Consider the following 19,499-nt stretch of genomic DNA (forward strand, 5'->3'; position numbering starts at 1 on the left):
ATGCCCCGAGTTCGTAGACTAGTAACACGTCAAAAACGGAGCTACGGTTTGAAAGTTATGAGCAAAATAAGTCGAAATCCAAACTGTCCAAAGGTGCCGGAGTTGACTTTTTATGGTTGTAAAATTTTGTTTTGACTTTTTTATAGTTGTAAAGTACTCGTTGATACGATTTCATAGACTAGTGGCACACTTAAATTGGACATCTGGTTAAAAAGCTATGGACATGCGAATTTTTCCGAATACCGTAATATTTAAATATAACTTGAGTGAACAGTGTGTGCCACGTGTCGCATTTTCAGCCAATCCCATGAGTGAACAGTGTCACACAGGGGTGGCTTTTATTCCGACTAAAACGCGTGAGCGGGGGAAGGAGAGAGAAAGAGGGGAGAAGAGAGAGAAAGAGAGAGCTAGTGAGAGAAACCAACCGGCCACCGCCGCTTAGCCATTTTCCTACCACCCTTTCCATACACGCCCCACCCCACCTTGAAGCCCACCTGAAAACCGGCCGGCCAGCCAAAAATCACGTCCAACCAACCGCCGACGCGCCCGAATCGAGACTTTTTTCGGCAACGGCATTGATTCCTTCAAACCCAGATTTTTCCCTATTCCGGCCTCCGTTTGCCTCACTGCCAGTCCCGTTGAGTCACCCATTCCACGATCTACCTTCCCACCAAAAATCACGGCCAGTGGCCACCAGACGCTCCGCCGGCGGTGAGGGGTTCCAGTGACCATGGCGACTCGCTGGGAAATCGACTTTCCGACGAGTTTCCAACTTCACCGACCCTCCTTTCCCACTAATTCCGACCCTCTGAATCCAAATCCGGTGTCCATTTTCCTCAATTCTTAACGGATTGTTAGAATCAAGGGTCTAAAATCCGTGAGCTTTCCGGCGAGATTCCGGCCACCTCGGGTCCAATCTCCGGGAAGTAAGACCAGATTCGTAATCTTCATCACTCAAGCTTCAATTTGGTATATTACTCGTAAATTTTGGTTTTCGTTTGTGTTCGTTCCCCGGGTACCCATTTGGGAGTTATCCGATTAAAATATTAAAATAATTAGTTTTGTGTATTGTGGATATTTTAAGTGCACGTGTGGGTAGTGGAGTTGATGCTGCAGAGGATCTCAATTTATACACGTGCTTGAGGTGAGTGACCCACCTTTAAAACTATTTTAGGGTGACTAATTATATTTATTTTGTATTAATTTAATATTTAAAAATATGCTCATGTGGTGGAATTTAAATATAATCGTGGTAAAAATTTTATTTTACATATATATATGTATATGCTTATTGATGCTAAATGAAAATTTGGTTTATTAAGGAATTCTTGATTCTTATTATTGTGATTTAATTGTAATTATTGCACATGAGCAAGGTGTTTCATTTAATTAATTGTATTTGGATTTTAATATTATTTTTGGGCACGATTTGATTTTAAATATTTCAAGGAAAATATTGGTTTAAGTTAGTGGATTTGAAATTATATAATTATGCCATTGGAATATTATTTGATTGATTTTATGATTTGGGGAAAAAATTATTCGTATATTATTATCGGTGGATTTATGCTGGAAATATTAAAGAAAAAATGTGGGAATGTGAGTTTGAAAAATGGTATAATTCCCACAGTAAATTTGGAAAATTTTGTGTAGTTTAATAATAAATTGGTTTATTTGTTTTTAGACGCACCCATACAGTACTGTTGTTCTGTACTGTATATGTGGATGAGCGCACAAATTATAATGTTTCCCGTGAGTTGCCATCGGACCGAGTGCAGGCAAGTTTTATATAGTGCACATAAGCCGTCCCCCTCCATGGCCGGGATGACGGTTTAAGCAGCGGCCCTGTCGGGACGCCGAAGCAACCGTATGCAATTTCTCTCTTTAACCTCCCACCGGACGGTGCTCGGGACGCTGGGTATCGTAGGACATCACTGGTATATAGTATGGTGCGTCAAGTATTATTTTCCAGATATAAATTTCAAATCCTAAATGTTTTAAAATCGTATTTAAATTAAATATATTTAATTTGTTTTATCATCTATTTATAATTATTTAAATTATATTTTTTGACATTATTTATTTCAGTTTATTAAATTAAATTTTATGAATTATATATTGAATTTTTCTTTTATGTTATATTCCTTTAATGCAAGTATTCTAAATTTATTTTATTATATTTTATTCGTATTTGGATTATTTAAATTTTTATTAAATTAATTATTCCTTTATTTTTGGGACATAAAAGATTGGGTTTTATGAAAATGTTTTAAAAGGGGAACCTTTCCAACGAAGTGAATGGTGAGGGTTTTGAGAGAAATATTATTTTCAATTAATTGTTATTTATTTACTTATTTATTCTTAATTAACCAAATGTACTATAATTATTGTTGCTTTATAATTGTACAGTAGATAGGATCACTCACTGAAATGATTAGCATCTCTTATTTTTAAATTCCGTTCCCCTAGGTACAAGGATTGGTAGACGTTCGTCCGAGCAAGTTTAATCTTCATTGCTGTCGTGCTACAAGGAGTTCCCTTTATTTTCATTTATTTCTATTGTAATTTTTCTTTCATGCTTGTTGTATAACTTCCATACTTAATGGTACTTTTATGAAGCTCTGTATACTGTCTTGGATATTTATTTATTAATTATGCACTGATTTCTTATTATTAATTTGAAGTGCTGCAAATTGTGAAATTAAATTGTAGTAATGTGGGAGGAATAAGGTGGTGTATATAGAAGTGTGTTTTCAGTGCAAGAAAAATTTTGATAAGTCCAACCCTTAGGGGAGGTTCTGCCGGATTTTCCATTGGAAGGTCCAATAGGGTTTCCCTGGGATCAGGGCTTGTCTAGGGTTTCGGAGAGAAATTTTGGACGGCTCCTGACAGATGGATTTTAAAGTGATGGATTTATGATGAGGATTAAAGAAAAATACGGATTGTGAATTTGAAAAATGGTATAATTTTCACGGTGAATTTTGGAAAAACTTGGTATTTTAATAAATTTAGTAATTGATTTTAGACACACTCATACCGTACTGGTGTTCTGCACTGTATATGTGGATATGATCAGCGCATAAGTTGTAATGTCTCCCGTGAGTTGCCATCGGACCGAGAGCAGGCAAGTTTAATATTGGCCATAAGCCGGCCCCCTCCATGGCCGGGGTGACGGTTTAAGCAGCGCGCTGTTGGGACGCCAAAGTGACGGTATGTAAGTTTCTCTCTTTAACCTCCCACTGGACGATACTCGGAACACTGGGTATCGTAGGGCATCACTTGTAACAGCCCAGACCACCCGTATGAGATATTGTCCGCTTTAGGGTATTACAGGCCGTAGCCCCCCTCACGGTTTTACTTTCCCTCCCAGGAACGCGTCTTAATGGTTAGAGGAAAGACGCGTTCCCATGAGGGGAAGTAAAACCGTGAGGGGTAGGATTGGGCTCACCACCTAGCTTCCAAAGCGGACAATATCTCATGCGGGTGGTCTGGGTTGTTACAGTGGTATCAGAGCCAGTACCCGGATCGATGTGCCAGCGAGGACGCTGGGCCCCAAGGGGGGAGGATTGTAACATCCCATATCGGTTGGAAAGGGGAACGAAGCACGCCTTATAAGGTGGTGTGGATACCTTTCCCTTGAGACGCGTTTTGTGGACCCACAGTGTAACGGGGTCGCAGAGCAAAACCGTACGGGCTGGGCCCAAAGTGGACAATATCTCATGCGGGTGGTCTGGACTGTTACAGGTGAGGTATATAACATGGTGCGTCGGGATATTCTCGATATGATTTTCGAACAAAATATTTTAAAATCATTTTTAAAATGTATTTAATGATGTATTTCAACAAGTAGTTAAATGATATTTTTAAAAACAAATTTCACTATGATTTTACCATTTAAATTGATTTAATGATTTAAAATGTTTTATTTTTGTGTATCCAATGTAAACTTTAAGTCTACATTATCATTTGTATTTTATGCGCATTTTAATTTTTGCATTTTATTTATTTAATGTTCCTTTGCTTATTTCTGATGTGAATCTCGTTGTGATTTGTTTTATTCTGTTTATGACAAAGTGTTACAATTTAATAATTGTTATTAAAATTTATTTTTGTTTCTCATTATAAATTTGGATCTTTAGTTTATAGTATTTTATTATCAATTTATTCAATTGATTATTTCTCGATTTTTGGGGTATACAATTATTGGAGTTTGTGAAGATGTTTTAAAAGGGGAACATTTCCAATGAAGTGAATGGTGAGGGTTTTGAGGGAAAATATTATTTCCAATTAATTATTATTTATTTATTTATTTATCCTTAATTAATCAAGTGTATTATGATTATTATTACTATTATAATTGTATAATAGATAGGGTCATTCACTGAGATGAGTAGCATCTCATATTTTTTAATTTCGTTCCCCTAGACCTAGGTTAGTAGACGTTGATCGTACGGAGGCAAGTTTGATGTCTTGGTTCATCGCCGAAAGTCCAAGAGGCTTTTCCTTCCTTTCCTTTCTATCCTGTATTATTTTTTTTTATCTTTTATTGTATTAAATTTCATATTCAATTGTATTGATAAAGCTCTGTATACCGTTTTGGACATTTATATTTTATTATGCACTGATTCCCTGTTATTCATTTGAAGTGCTGCAAATTTGTGGAATTAAATTGTAGTAAGGTGAAAGGAATAAAGTGGTGTATATAGAAGTGTGTTTTCAGTGCAGGAAATTTATGATAAGTGTAACCCTTAGGGGAGGTCCTGTTGGATTTTCCATTAGAGTGTTTGGTAGAGTTTTCCTGAGATTATGGCTTGTTTAGGGTTCCAATGAAAAATCTTAGACGGATCTTGACAAATCAGGTCCAACTAATACCAAAAGAATTGAAAAAAAAAAATTAAAGATGTATTTAAGAGCTAGTCTAACAGTTGACTAACTGGTACTTCATAATTCAGCATTTGAATCCAGCTCTGAGGAAGATCAGTTTCCCTCTAAAACCAAGACATGGTCTTAATTATTGCATACATTATATTCTTATACTTTTAATATTAAAAATATAAATGGAAAAACAGAACAAAAATTAGAGCCAACACATAAAAGGGAAAAAACAGAACAATACATATCGTTGAACCATCATAAAAGTCAGCAAATAAAATAAAACAGAGGAATAAATCATACTATGGTTTAATGTGACCATTGGTAACAAGATTCATTGTCCTGAGATCAGCTCAACCTAATATTTGATCTCTTCGCCTTCTTCGACTTCATGTATTCTCTGAGTTGCTTTAAGCATTCTTCATAGTTGTAAAAGAGAATCTGAAATTCTACCTCTGAAGTCAACTGTCAAAATCAAGGAAATAAACCAAGAGAAAAGAAGTGGCTAACACCTAATAATGTCACACCTTATACCACAACATATAATGTCACACCGAATACTTTACAATTCGAGAAAATTCATTGATCTCTTCAACACGAATGTCATTTCCTCGATAAACCTTTCTGTTCATCCTTTTTATCATCAACCAACAAGTTTGCTGTTCTTTTTGTCCATGTTTATGCAACCTAATATTTTTCAGCTGGTTTGTAAGACCACAATCTAAAGTCTCTTCTCGATTTCCACGTTCTTAATCATTTTAGTCTTTGCAAATTAGAAAACAATCTCTTTTACATGAAAATGTCTTTGATGGCCCAAGAAAAACCAAAAATTAAGTCAACAAATGTATGGAATTAAAGTCATTCCCTTCTGATTCCAATATCCATCTCGGTTACAGAGGAAGCTCTGATATTCAAAGAGAGAGATAAGCAGAGAGACACTGATGAATTTAATCAAACCAAAAAACAGTGCAGAAATTTAGGTAGAAATGGTAATAACTTCTGCGTATCTCTCTAACAACGTCCAAGACCCGCAACGTTAAAATGAAAACATATATGGTTATTGTTGTGTCTCATTCTCAATGGGCCAACAACAAACTAGATATTATTATTAATAAATGTTTTGTCTAAATGATATATGCTTGATACAACAAATAGTCGACAATTTTTTTCAAACTTTGAATAGAACAATATGACTAACGACTTAATTATATATATATAGTACTTTTTTAACTATTAATAAATGTTTTGTCTAAATAATATATGCATGATACAACAAATAGTCGACATTTTTTTTCAAACTTTGAATTAGAACAATATGACTAACGACTTAATTATATATATAGAGTACTTTTTTCTAATTCTTTGGCAATATTATTTTTTTTTAGTGACAGTCTAGATGGCATTAAGTATATGGTGTTTCATTCCATAGTTTGAATTTGATCATATTTATATATAAGGCTTGAAGAATCAAACTTGGTTTATTTAAGGATCAAATAGAAATTTATAGAATTTTATAACTAATTAACCCAAAAAAAAAAAAATAAGAGAAGTGAGATTGCCTTGTGTGAAAAATATAAGTGTTAGCTTATTTATATTGTGGCATATTATAGATATATATATATATATATATATATATGGAAATTCTATGGTGAGGACGGTTCATATGAGAACCGCAGTATTAGTGACGGTTTTTCATAGTATTAACGACAGTTTCTTAGAATCGTCACCATTATTATGAAAAACCATCACCAATACTGTGATCCGCATGAGAACCGCTGCAGTATAGACGGACTGGATATATATATATATATATATTATTTTTGTTAAAAAATGCACCATTCCCGCACCATAAGGTCTTTTGTGGACCAGAGACTATAATATTTTATCTGTTGTCAACAAAAAACTAATGGCACGCATTTTATGATGCAGGACTGGAATGCGTTGTAATAAATCTATATATATATATATCTATATATATACATGTGTGTGTATCAACCAAAAATTATATATATGCGGTACAGCTGCAGTGAAGACTTCGTCGTATGTAATAATATTGTATATCTAAATCATACCCTCCCACTCAAAAAGCTCAAACGAAAATCTATTAATTATTAATTTGACTTCTTTTGCAATATATATGGGCACAAAATCAACAATTAAACATAAAACGTTAAAGAAATTAAAAGAAATGGTCAATTAGGAAGCCAACCCTTTTTAATTCAAATACCTACTTTAATTGGTTCATTGAAACCTACTGATTGATAGCGAATTCAAACCCTTCATTTATTTATTAAACAAATTATTGAAGCAGTAAAACTTGCTATCCAAGAAAAAATCTTACGCCATCAATGATTCTAAAACATTTTCATAAGTTGAACCATATTTCACAAATACTTCTATCAGAAATGTCAGGGTTGAAGCTACATGGAGCATGGGTTAGTCCTTTTGTTTTCAGGGTGAAATGGGCTCTGAAACTAAAAGGCATACCATTTGAATACATAGAAGAAGACCTCTATAACAAGAGCAAGATGCTTTTGCACTACAACCCAATTCACAAGAAAGTCCCCGTTCTTGTTCATGGTGGAAAACCCATCTGTGAATCCATGCTCATCATTGAATACATTGAAGAGACATGGCCACAAAACCCCTTGCTTCCAAACGATCCTTATGAGAAAGCTCTGGCTCGGTTTTGGGTTAAATTCGCAGATGACAAGGTAAGTAATTGAGCTAAACATCTTTTACCTTATCATTAATCACTAAAAAAAAGAAAAAAAAAACAAAAAAACAAAACAAAAAACTCATAGCCATAAATTTTTTAGTATGATGAATTGTTGTAGCTAAAACCACTTTTGACCACAGCAATTAATGCTTTAGCCACAAACAACTATCGTAGCTATAAATACTTTTAACTAAGACAAACACATATATTACTGTGATCGATATAAGACCTTTAGCTACGGGATTATTGGCTACAGCACTATATTTTGCTGTGGTTAAAAATTTTAAACTACAAAATATACATGTTTAGCCAAAAAAAACATACTGTAGCTAATATCCCATTTTCAAAATGAAAAAGAAAGGATTTTTTTTTTTTTTTCCCACCACAAAAGGCACCAACTGAAACTAACGTCTTTTTTTTTTTTTTTTTTTTTTTTTTTGGGGTTAAGAACTAAAACTAAAACTAACGTTTTTTAGTCATACTAAAACTAAAACTAACGTTTTTTAGTCATACTCTCGTGTATATAATATATAGGGTCCTGCAGTTTTTAAAGTGTATAAAAGTAGAGGTGAAGAACTAGAGAAGGCTAAGGAGGAGAGCTTGGAGATCCTGAGGACCGTAGAGAAACATGGTCTTGGAGACAAAAAGTTTTTTGGAGGAGAAGAAATTGGAATAGTGGATATAGCATTTGGTTGGATGGTTCACTGGCTCGGAGCTATGGAAGAGGTAGGCGGTGTCAAGCTGCTTGAAAGCGATGAATTTCCTCGATTGCATGCATGGATTAATAACTTCAAGGAAGTCCATGTTATCAAAGAAAATCTGCCTGATCATCATGATTTGGTGGCCCATCTTAAGGTTTTGAGGGAAAGGTTGCTAGGACAATCTTCTTCATGAATTAGAGGAATATCTAAGCAGTTTTCTGTGTGTGCTTTTTCTCATTTAGCTTATGTTTATGATTTGGTGATTCTAAAATCAAATCTCATTCCATATCGTTAAAATAAAATCATATTGGAAAAAAAAAAAAAGTTTGATTTTGTGCTATTTTAAATTAATATCTCGTTTAGTTTATGTTCATGATGGTGATGAAGTTCAAATCCTATTCCATATATATAAGAAATATATATATTTATTTAAGAGAAAAAAAAGAAAAAAAAAGAAAAGAAAAGATAAGATTGGAAGAAGCTGAAGAAGAAGAAAATAAAATTACAATTGAGAAAGTTGAGGATCAAATGGTGTTCACTATGTTAGAAAATAAAATTACAATTGAGAAAGTTGAGGATCAAATGGTGTTCACTATGTTGAGTGTTTTAATTTGTTGTGCTAGCCATTGCTAAATGTCCCTACGGAGTAATCTAGTGCTAAAAGCCATAACTAGACGACATTAAAAAATTTTGATCAATTGTCCTTTTCAAAATTAATTTTTTTTATCAACTATATATAAAATACAATATAACTCAAAGTATCAATATGTGGGAACTTGTCTAAAGTCAACAAATTATACTGATTACTTATTAGTTTAAGCTTGGTCGGCTATAGGATATACTTATCCAAATATTAAACATAAACTAATTGAGGTCATTCCTTTATTAATTAATTAGCCTGTTAACTTTAAATGGCATTATCTATATAAAATTTATTAAATATGGTTAGGAAGTTAACGATTGGTTTGTAAATTATAAATATATGTACTTTTCCACTTTTTTTTTTTTTTTTTTATATACATGCCTTTTTGACTTTTGACTAGCATTACACATGAGACATGAAAGTAGATAGGGAGGGGTTAGGCCACGTACATTTTTAATTAGATACCTCTTAGGGTCATTTTCTATCCCAAATATTATATGTCACAATTGTTTTTGGTTGCCTTGACCTATCAGCATTAAGGTTGAAATACAATTTATTATATCATATATATTTCAAAAATTCTTTCCAATATTGATATTCCTCATATACACAAATTACACTTCTTAATACAATTTCATATTTATATAAAAAAAAAAAAATCATTTTTTCAATCTTCCTTTTTAATAGAGTAGTTTTCATTGGTAAATATAAAAATTTTGAATTCTGTCATTCTAACATTTTTTATTAAAATGTTTCATCTAATTTCATATGAATATTTGACAATGATTAATTAATTTTTTCAAAAAAAAAATAATCAATGATTGAATCATAAGAAAATTTTATCTGGTCATTTAATCATGTATAATTTTCTTAAAATATAGATATCCTATATATCCCCCTAAATTAGGCAAACAGGCAATTATCCAGACAAAAGACCTAAAAATAATAAAAAAATTCGTCCAGGTTGAAAATGTAGATCAAATTTACCTCTTTTTTCTTCCTTAATGTCCAAGAAAACGAAAATTACCTCGATTGAAATGCGGGCTGAATGTAGAAAGGAAGTAGTAACTTATTTGCCACGTGGAAGACATGATGAACGTGGCAAATATCTATTGGTTTTTACAAAGATACACCAAAAATTGAGCGGTCAAGTGCCACGTCGCGAAAGATCACCTGCTATGTCGGTACACCGAATCTGAATACACTCTCAAAGACCAAGAACCAGATTCATGTACCTCTAGAAGACTAGACCACAATTCCCTCACTCTCTCCTCTCTCTCAAAACCCTGCAAAACCCCTCTCTTTCTCTGTCTTCTTTCTCTCTCTGTTTCGGATTTCGATGGCGCAGAGCGAGTCGCAGAAAAAGCAGAGGGACAGGCGGAAGAAGAGGAAGCGAGAGAAGGAAGACCAAACCCAACAAGAAGAAGAAAAAGATGGAAATGGTGGTGAAGATGAGGTTCTCAGGAGGGACCCATTTGAGGTTTTCGGTCGAGATATAATGTTGAAGATACTGCGCAACCTCGACGCACGCAGCGTGGCACTCTCTCTCCTTGTTTCACGTGGTTGGCACAGCGTTGCTTCCAGTGATCGCCTTTGGAGCTCCAAGGTTTTCACTCTTTTTTTATTTATTTTTTTTCTGTTTTCCTGTAATTTGTATCCCAATGCATGAACTTGATGCGATTTTGCTTCGGATTTTGGTTTTTCTGTACTGGGTTTGGAAATCTGGGAACTGGGTTCCTTTTGGAAATATGATTAATTATGGGGTTTGCGAGAATTTCAGCTTATACTTAGCAGCTTATTCGTTATTGCTTTTGTTACTCTGTCTCATTGCTGATTTTGGGAATTGGTACTATAATTTCCACTTGAATTTTGTTTATTTAGCTTCCACTTGTGATTAACGCCTCAATTCATTGTTCTGGTTCTTGTTGGGTTTACTTGTTGAGAATTTGAAGAATTGGGTTCTTTCTTGGTATGAATTGGGTTATAATGAGTTGAGCTGCTGTATTTTTTACGACTTAATTCATACTGATGTTCATTTTTGTGTGCATTTCTATCTTATTGGTTTAAATCCAGTTAGTATTTTCATTTCTGATTTGTATTCTCCTAATTCGTACCGTGATATGTTACTTTTTGATAGCTCCTGAATGTTTTACATCTTTTTTCTTCATGGTTGATGCTGTTTATTTTTACTGGGAATTTGATGCCATCAATATTTAGATTTAGAAATAGTGTCTGCATGCAATGCTAAGTTTGTTCCAGTATAAATCCGAATTGGTTATAAGAAAGACTAAACTACAAAAATGTTGTTCATTTTTAGTGTGAGGAATTGTGGCTTGGGAAAGCACACATACCTCGCTTGTCACAAAGCAGGGGATTATCGAAGTTGGCTGCCTATTCATTATCTGTCATGGATGGCAAGCGAGTGAGTAACTAGAAGTCTCTCTGCCTCTGTGTTTGTCTCTCTGCCTCTCTCTCTTTTTTCCTCTCCACACACACACATACAGAGCAGATACTTTCGTGCCTAAATACATCTGTGGTCTTGGGGAACATTGGCTGATTTGCCTTGTCTTTGTTTTCAGACGCGGATTATGAAGGATGACTTATGTGACCATGTTTGGGAGTTTCATTTCAACGAGGTATTTTACTGTCTGAACTTGTTGAAGTACCTACTACCCATCATATGTCTAGGGAAAATTTAAGTTATCTACTACCTTGTTTTAAAATTTTCAGACGTAGATCTTTATTGTCAAAAAATTATAGACTTCCATTGGATTCATTTCTGTGACAAAAACTGTAGATTTGTAATTTTTGGATTGTAATTGGCTATAGAAATGGAGGATAGCACCAGAAAAAGGAAATTTAATGGGACACCTATGTAAATTCTAGAAGTTGATAGATTTACTTAAAAAGACTTGAAAATATTTTGGTGAATTAACATAATTTGTAATTTTCAATTTACTTTACCACTCTGGCTAATGGTGCATGGTTTGTATAAGCAACTATAGCCATGATGCAAACTAGCTGAAGCTTGCATCATTGTGTCAATAATTTCTAATGAATTGTGATATTCACTTTTAGCTTTAAATTAATTACTGTATTGTTATTGTTTTTAGTGAATGTTGATGACCGAGTAGACAACTTAATGAAGCTGGAAATCAGGCAGCTCCCGAAGTTGTTCATTGTGTCTTTGATGAGTTTCAAATTACCTTTCTTTGATAGTTTTCTGGTTTGCAGAACTTTCTGTTTTTTAGTATCAGTGTTATTAGTTCCAAATTCTTCTCTTTCAGTAATTAGTGAGGCTAATATGCATTGATAAATTCATGATTTACAAGTATGCGTAGGCTGAAACAGCCCTCTTACCAGATTCATCAATTAATATGAAAGATACATATTTTCCTTGCAGGGAGCTCCAGCATATTGGCTTGATCTTGATCCTTACTGGAAGGGCAGCGGCCCTCTCATGCGACGCTACTTCCATCCAGATGGGAGCCAAACTGCAGATCCTGACGACAAAGTATGGGGTGGACATGAAAGCTGTTTTTCTATCGTTACTAGCTTCATCGGTGATGGAACGATCAGGGAACACTATGTTAGAATAAACAGATGGCCGAGAATGTATGTGTTTAGAAAGCAGGACTGGAGTTGGGAAATGTACAACCACCTCTATTACTACTCCAGCATTCCGGATGCTGACAAAGAAGGTGGAACCGGACCACTGTTTGAAGTTATGTAAATAGGTTTCCTCCACTTTTACATGATGGTATTTAGGTATGTATAAATGCTGTTTATTCTGTCTTTAAGTTTAGTTAGGTTCGTGTCTCCTTAGAACTCAAGGATACACAGGAACGAGCCTAGAGAATAGATCCTGCTCAAGGAAGCTCATTGTCTAAAGTTTAGTTTGAAGTGTGTTTTTGTATGGTTTTTTGTGTTTTGTATAAAGATGCTATACATATAACATTGTAACGGTACTCCTGCAGCATAGTTCAACTGGTTTTGTCTGTATAGAACAAATAAATTATATGATAGAATGTATTATTTCTTTTCTCCTCCTCAATCTTCAGACTGTTCCCTTTAGTAACTGTAATTTCCAGACCTCATATTTGCATTTTTTTAATTTTTTGGCCCATGCAGCTCTTCTTTAGGTTTTTACCCTCCAATTTGCAATCCTGAATATTTTGTCTGATTTTTTTAATTAGAGTTTTGGGAATCCATCTCAAGATGTGCATGGAAGAGTTTTGGAAGACTTCTGAAGAAGTTCGTCCAATGAAGTTATTGTCATTTTGGAACTCCTAGACATGAAAGCTGTATAAAAAGGAAAATACTCTTTTGGGCGTTGCTTCATTTGGTTCACCTGAAAACATGTTTCACAATTCATACGATAAAAATAATTGGATCAAATTTCTATAATTATGAACTATAAAAGTGAAAAATGTGCTTCGTCCAGAGTTATAAAAGAATTCATTATACTTTACGATTTATTTATATAATTAAAAAAAAAATTCATTTCTTTATTTCCCGCCCATTTCATTTTTCCGTGCCCATGGAATTGAAACCTCATTGTAAACGTTTCGTGTTAATTAATCACGAGGGACAACTTTCTAATCGTGAGTGAATAAATAATTTGGTGAAGTTAAAATAAATAATATTGTCACATAATATTTTTTTATGTAATATATATATATATATTGCTATTTTTTTACAATTCTAAAATAATTTTTTATAATTTCATTTTTCATACACTACTACATAAATATATAAAAAAATATAACATTCCTTAATAAATGTACCATCTTTAATATTAATTTTAAATAGAAATAAAAATATTAATTAATAATGAAACTTTATGTAATCGAAATGGTAATGCAATTAGAATTTCTCATAAATATATTAGTGAATATTTTGTTAATTATCGACTAAAACATATATATATATATATATATATAGTCTATGTGTATGAGAAATTTAAAAAAAATAAATTTCACTTTTATGAGAAAATTTTCAATTCCTATACCCATTTGCAATTCCCGATACATCCTCTCCTCCGGCAAATCCTTTGAGGATTGTGATCTCACTTGGCTCAACTCATGCCCAATTGTCTCTTAGCCTACTTCTGGGCTTTATGGTGGCTTGTTACTGTGAAAAAAATTGAAGTTCTTTTACCATTTCTCCAATGTCGTTTGTCAGATAAATAATCCCTGGCACATGTAACCCTTTTTTTTTTTTTTTTTTGGGGTGATTTTGCTTTATTTTTTGGGGAATTTCCTCTCAATGTCTGTTTAAATCTGGCTTTTTTTTTTTTTCCTTCAGTGGTCATCTATAAGGAGATTGCCAGGGAGTTATATACTGAAAACTGCGAGCTATACACTGAACATAACAAGCTTTCTCGAATCATGAAGGAGCTCATCTCCAATTTAGAGAACAATCTGAAGAAATCCCACAACCTTTCTGTTGTTTTCTAATTTTGCTAGGTTTCTGGTTTAGCTCACTGGTATCTAACTGGTTTAACATATATATGCCCAACCCAAAGAAACTTTCGTCGTTGGTTTCCCTTTTGCCAAGGATCTCTATGTTCTTTCTTCCATTATAGGGCAGCAGCTTTGCAAAACAGCCCAACTGTCTGAAACTTGTCTACTTCTGATTCATTAATCCCCATTTTCGTCAAAGTTTTCCATCAAAATTTTATTCACCGAGCCGTCATTTTTTTTCTTTTTTTCTTTTTTCAACATTCTCTTCACGCTACAGTTCGATATGGGCAATTTGAGTTTTAGATAATGGATACCCCTTTTGTTTATATATATATTTTTTTAATAGATTGGAAATTTGCCTTTGGCCACAGCTTTTAAAAGACTTTTTTTTTTTTTTTTTAATAACAAAGTCGAAAAAACAAAATCTCAAACTAGTAGTCTGGCAATTTTTTCATTCTGTCACTCAGTCATTGCCATCATTGTAACTAAAACTACCAGACATTATTCAATGGCTATAGATGTTTTCCACAATAAGCCAGCACCAGAAAAAGTCTATCGTTGAATTCTAAAGGGTGACAGTGACATCATAAGAATTAACTAAGACCATTCTGTGGAAAGTATTTAAAAATCAGGTAAAGAGGTTCTTCTGCTGCACTTTTATTTCACAAGAGCAGTGCCAGGAAATGGCAACAAACAAACATGCATAAAGAGAAACAGAAACTCTATTTGAGTATCAAACATCAACCACAAAAATAACCATGGTTGGAAATAGTGTCACCATATATCAGGACGGAGTTCGCCAGTTGCTGGAGGCACCCATTTACCAGAATGGTAGACACTCTCACCAACTTTCCAACCAGGGACATCCTTCATTACTTCAGCCTCATATTCAAGATAATTCTTCCACTCTTGTACAAATCTAAAGAAAGGAAACAAATCATGAAAAATATTTTCAGTACATTCACCATATGAGATCTGTATCTATGACACATAGGACAGGAGAGCAAGAAGAAGACCACTGAAAAATTAGCTATTCACCTTTCATCTTCTTCAGCTTGTAACACTGGCAATATTGCTCTGCGGGCTGCATATTTTTCTTCCTTTAGTGCCCTACAGAACAAAATTACAATTTTGTAGGAAAATCCTTATCAGGGAAACATAAATGCAGTTTCTTAACCAAACAAAGGATATAAGATAACTGGCAGCGGCAACAGAATGGGTCCGATGCATCTGATGACCAGATATGTAACAAAAACATCAAATGAGAATGAACAAAATCTATTAATATTTTCACCTTTTAACTCTCCTTACTAAACCCAAATAAGTTTAGAAAAATAATAAACAAAACAAAAGAACATGAGAAATGAGATGTTCTAAAACTCAAGTTCGAAACAATAATTGTATATTTGGGATAAGTAGGGCTATTATTTCAAATTATATGTATTGATGACCGATCCAAAACGTATGCAGACAAAGATAAAGCAGAATAACCAACTTGCTATCCATCATGGTATACAAAGGCAACCAAATATGCATGGTCATGCCCAAGAAAGAAGGAATGACAAAAGGAAAAGCTTTATCTCTCTGCTTAAAAAAAGATAAGTATAAATGAGAATAAAAACTAGTTAATGCACAAAGAAGGAATGAGATAACCAAAACGCCTTGAAATCCATGAAGGACAATGTGCAGGGGAAGAAAAAGAGAATAAGGTAAACAAGAAAACTAAAGCATCACAGAATTTAATCCTAGCGATGGGAAGCAGAAAAAGTGCAACTTGTAACAGATAGAGAGAGAAAAGGACAGCACACCATCAAAATGGAGGGATAGCAAACAAGAACAAGTAGGAAATGTTGTGCGAGGTGTGTCTTAACATGTTTGACCATCACTAGTGATGGAGATTCAATTATGGTTGAATATAAATAAGTAACAAAATTGTTCATGATGTTAATATATAATATCCAACCATACGAAATATGAATACAGCACTATTTTAGGATGAAATGTATGTTTCCTAATTCAATTTTTTTCTACATTTCCTTAAGCATTACAGCTTTCAAACATCACCCGCCAATTGAAGCAAAAACTCCACAACTTGAGACTTAAAACAGTTGATAGACAGTAGAAGTAAATGCAAAAGGGAAGTCGTAGTCATCTAAATAGAGAGTAATTTGTTTTGGACCTGTAAAATGCTATTATCTGAACCTTTCCTCTTCTAAATAACATATGAAAACATAAACTAGCCTGAGATATACACAAAAAGACCATCAAGCGTCATCTCTTCTGTATAATTTTATACCCCATCTCATCAATTTAAAGTCCTAAATGGCTAATCCCTTGTCTTAAAATAGGAAAAACAAAGAAACCAAAGAAGCTTCACTGGTTCTAAATTGTAATTCTTCTCAAGTATCTTAATTAAATCAGGTGCTCCTGCAGAACTTTAAATGATTTGATCATCACAGTACAACTCCGGGAACTTTCTTCCAAGTTCAAACTACCAATCTTCCTAAGGAATTCACTTATCAAACTGATTTCCTTTGCCAAAATTAATTTTTTTTTCCTAGCTCCATGATTAATAAAAGTTATGTATCTTTCACTACTTGGATTACTTAAAATTTCACTGGTCTTGTTATAACCATCATAGATAAAACTATCTATCAACACATATTATTAATAAGAAGCAACCAAATTACAAAAACAAAACAAAACAAAAAAAAAAAACTTTACGAAATCCCAAAAACAAAGTTAAGCCATTTTCATCAATAAGGGTTAAAGATTAACCATTTCCCATTTCTTTAATTCCCTATACCTTACTTTAAATTAACTGAATTATTGAAAGCATACTAAGAATTACGACCCAACCCCAATGAAATTAATAATTATTAAGAAATAAAGCAATGCTCGAACGATTAAAAGGGATTTCAATTGAAATTAGCACTAAGACGCTCCACATTTCTAGAACTCATACCAAAGAATAACACTAAAACTCACCAAGCCGATAATCACCATGAACAACAAAAACCAACAAAACCCTACAACAGACCAACACCACTACCAAGAACCTCCAATTCCCATCATTCAAATCCGGCCCAAAAAAAACCAAACATAGATAAACCCAAATCAAAATAACCATAAGAATGTCAAAAAAAAAATTGGCGATAATAAAAAATACAGAAGAAGGCAGAAAAAAAAAAAAAAAAAAAAAAAGACTGACCTGCGGATCTTGTTTCCCTGGCCGACCTGATACATGCCCCAAGAGAAAGCGCCGAATGCAGCGAGGAAAATGGCCATGGCGCTGGGACCCTTGGTGGGGATCCGGCGAGCGTACCGGACGGGAGCAAACCCACCTGGTGGTGGACCGTCCTGGAGGACCGGCATGTCCTTGACGCTGGCCATGCCAGGCTTCTTCCTGACCATTGCCTCAGTCATCTTTGATCTCTTTCTGTGTGTTTGTGGGAATCAGAATCGGATTTTGTTGTGGTTACCGGTACACAAAAAATATTTGAGCTTTTTGGGGAACAAAGCTGGAGGAGAGCTTAGAAGAGAGTATGGCAGAGATACAGGAGCCTATGGAACCGTGGTGGAGGTGGTGTTGAGAATGGAAGACTGATGTTACCATCCAATCTGGACAAGCCACGTGGAGATGTGAGTTGGTTTTGTGTCACCGATAGGTATTTTTAAATTCTTGTTTCTTCCTTATTTCCCAAAAAAAAAAAAAAATCATGTTTTTCCTTGAAAATATTGAAATATATACACATATTAGGGATTTTTTTTTTTTTTTTGAAAATTACTGAGTTATAATTTATAGTTCGGGCATATTTCATCCATGTACGGACTCCCCTATTTACAAAAAATGAAGGGACCCTTTTTAAGACACATGTATTTCCTTTAGTTTATTGCACTTACTTCTTTTATGACTGGTTGTTATTTGTTAATATAATAATGTGTCATACTCATATACTTGGCTTAAAATACATTTTCAAGTTTAAAGTTGAATTTTTATCCTGATGGAAATTCCCCTCTCCTCTATATATTGCAATAAAAAATCAAATAAATAAATAAATTATCAAAATACAATAAACTAAAGGAGGTGTATTCAATTTAAAATTTTAAAATTTAAAAGATTTTAAAAGTTTATAGGTATTTAATTTAAATTTTAAAAGAATTTATACAAGTTTAATGATATTCAATTCAGATTTTGATGGATTTTATAAAAGTTCATTAAAATTTAAGTGTATTCAATTAGAATTTTATAAAATTATTTTAAAATCTAATGGTATTCAAAATTAAAAAACTTTAAAAAATTATGTATTTAAAAAGAATTTAACAGTAAAATTGTGAAGAAAAATTTCAATATAAAATCCAGCTTTAAACCTAAAGATTTTGTTGGATTGTTATAAAATCTTTATGAAATCTGTAAAATTCCATAATAATCCATTAAATTTTTTAAAATCTATAATTCATTTTAATTCTATTAAATTATAAATTGAATATATTCAAAAAGAATATTATGAATAACAACCCAACTTTGAACTCTAGAAGCAAATTTGCTTTGGGAGTGAAATTAAGTACATCACATCACTAATCCCAAAGACTGTCTTAGAAAAACAAAGCCATCAATTCATGATTACTAAAAACTATATTTAGTAATCTAAATTGTAATTGAAAAAATCCATGTCTGTAGCTTTATAAACTCCATCAAAACTAAAATAATTTAATATTAATTACATTTTAATATCTTTAGTTATATTTTGAACTTTAATTTATAATATTTAAATTTCAATTTCTAAAATTTGATATATTTTATTTTGGTCCAAGTGAATTTTTAACTAACATGATTAAAGGTTCCATTATATTTAACCAATACCGAAAACTTTAATAAAAATTGTTGCAATTTAAGCTTAGCTTTAATTTGTTGTAATTTAGATTTTCTATTTCCAAAAAAAAAAAAAAAATCACCAATTGTCAAAAATTCAATTGGATAAAAATAAATTAAATTGAAATTTGAGAGTCTAAATTAAAATATTTCAAATTTAAAAGTTAAAATTGCAACTTTTTCAAATTAAAAACTATCAAAGTGCAATTAATCAAAGATTTATATT

At 33.1% G+C, this 19,499-nt stretch overlaps 3 protein-coding genes across 5 annotated transcripts; 2 read left to right on the forward strand and 1 right to left on the reverse strand.

Moving 5' to 3' along the window:
* The first annotated feature begins 7,217 nt into the window (after positions 1 to 7,217).
* On the forward strand, positions 7,218 to 8,713 carry LOC132803289 (glutathione transferase GST 23-like). The gene is made up of 2 exons (XM_060815929.1): positions 7,218 to 7,586; positions 8,126 to 8,713. Exons 1-2 carry the CDS (start codon positions 7,221 to 7,223, stop codon positions 8,483 to 8,485), a joined length of 726 nt encoding a protein of 241 aa, XP_060671912.1. The 5' UTR covers positions 7,218 to 7,220; the 3' UTR covers positions 8,486 to 8,713.
* Positions 8,714 to 10,172: 1,459 nt separating this feature from the next.
* Positions 10,173 to 12,989, forward strand: LOC107408595 (F-box protein GID2). Of its 3 annotated transcripts, none has more exons than XM_048476669.2 (4): positions 10,173 to 10,541; positions 11,253 to 11,357; positions 11,515 to 11,571; positions 12,049 to 12,329. In XM_048476669.2, the coding sequence occupies exons 1-4, from the start codon at positions 10,275 to 10,277 to the stop codon at positions 12,049 to 12,051; spliced, it is 432 nt and encodes a 143-aa protein (XP_048332626.2). In that variant the 5' UTR covers positions 10,173 to 10,274; the 3' UTR covers positions 12,052 to 12,329. The 3 variants fall into 3 exon arrangements, with proteins under 3 accessions (XP_048332626.2, XP_048332625.2, XP_048332624.2); XM_048476667.2 differs by lacking the exon at positions 12,049 to 12,329 and adding an exon at positions 12,339 to 12,989 and having other exon boundaries at positions 10,177 to 10,541; XM_048476668.2 differs by lacking the exons at positions 11,253 to 11,357; positions 12,049 to 12,329 and adding an exon at positions 12,339 to 12,989.
* A 1,949-nt stretch (positions 12,990 to 14,938) lies between these two features.
* Positions 14,939 to 17,974, reverse strand: LOC107409052 (NADH dehydrogenase [ubiquinone] 1 alpha subcomplex subunit 13-B). The gene is made up of 3 exons (XM_048476673.2): positions 17,612 to 17,974; positions 15,439 to 15,510; positions 14,939 to 15,319 (listed from the first exon to the last, which is right to left on the reverse strand). The coding sequence occupies exons 1-3, from the start codon at positions 17,824 to 17,826 to the stop codon at positions 15,175 to 15,177; spliced, it is 432 nt and encodes a 143-aa protein (XP_048332630.1). The 5' UTR covers positions 17,827 to 17,974; the 3' UTR covers positions 14,939 to 15,174.
* Between the last annotated feature and the right edge of the window lie 1,525 nt (positions 17,975 to 19,499).

Source organism: Ziziphus jujuba, chromosome 3 (assembly GCF_031755915.1).
Source record: "Ziziphus jujuba cultivar Dongzao chromosome 3, ASM3175591v1".
Taxonomy (NCBI): domain Eukaryota; kingdom Viridiplantae; phylum Streptophyta; class Magnoliopsida; order Rosales; family Rhamnaceae; genus Ziziphus; species Ziziphus jujuba.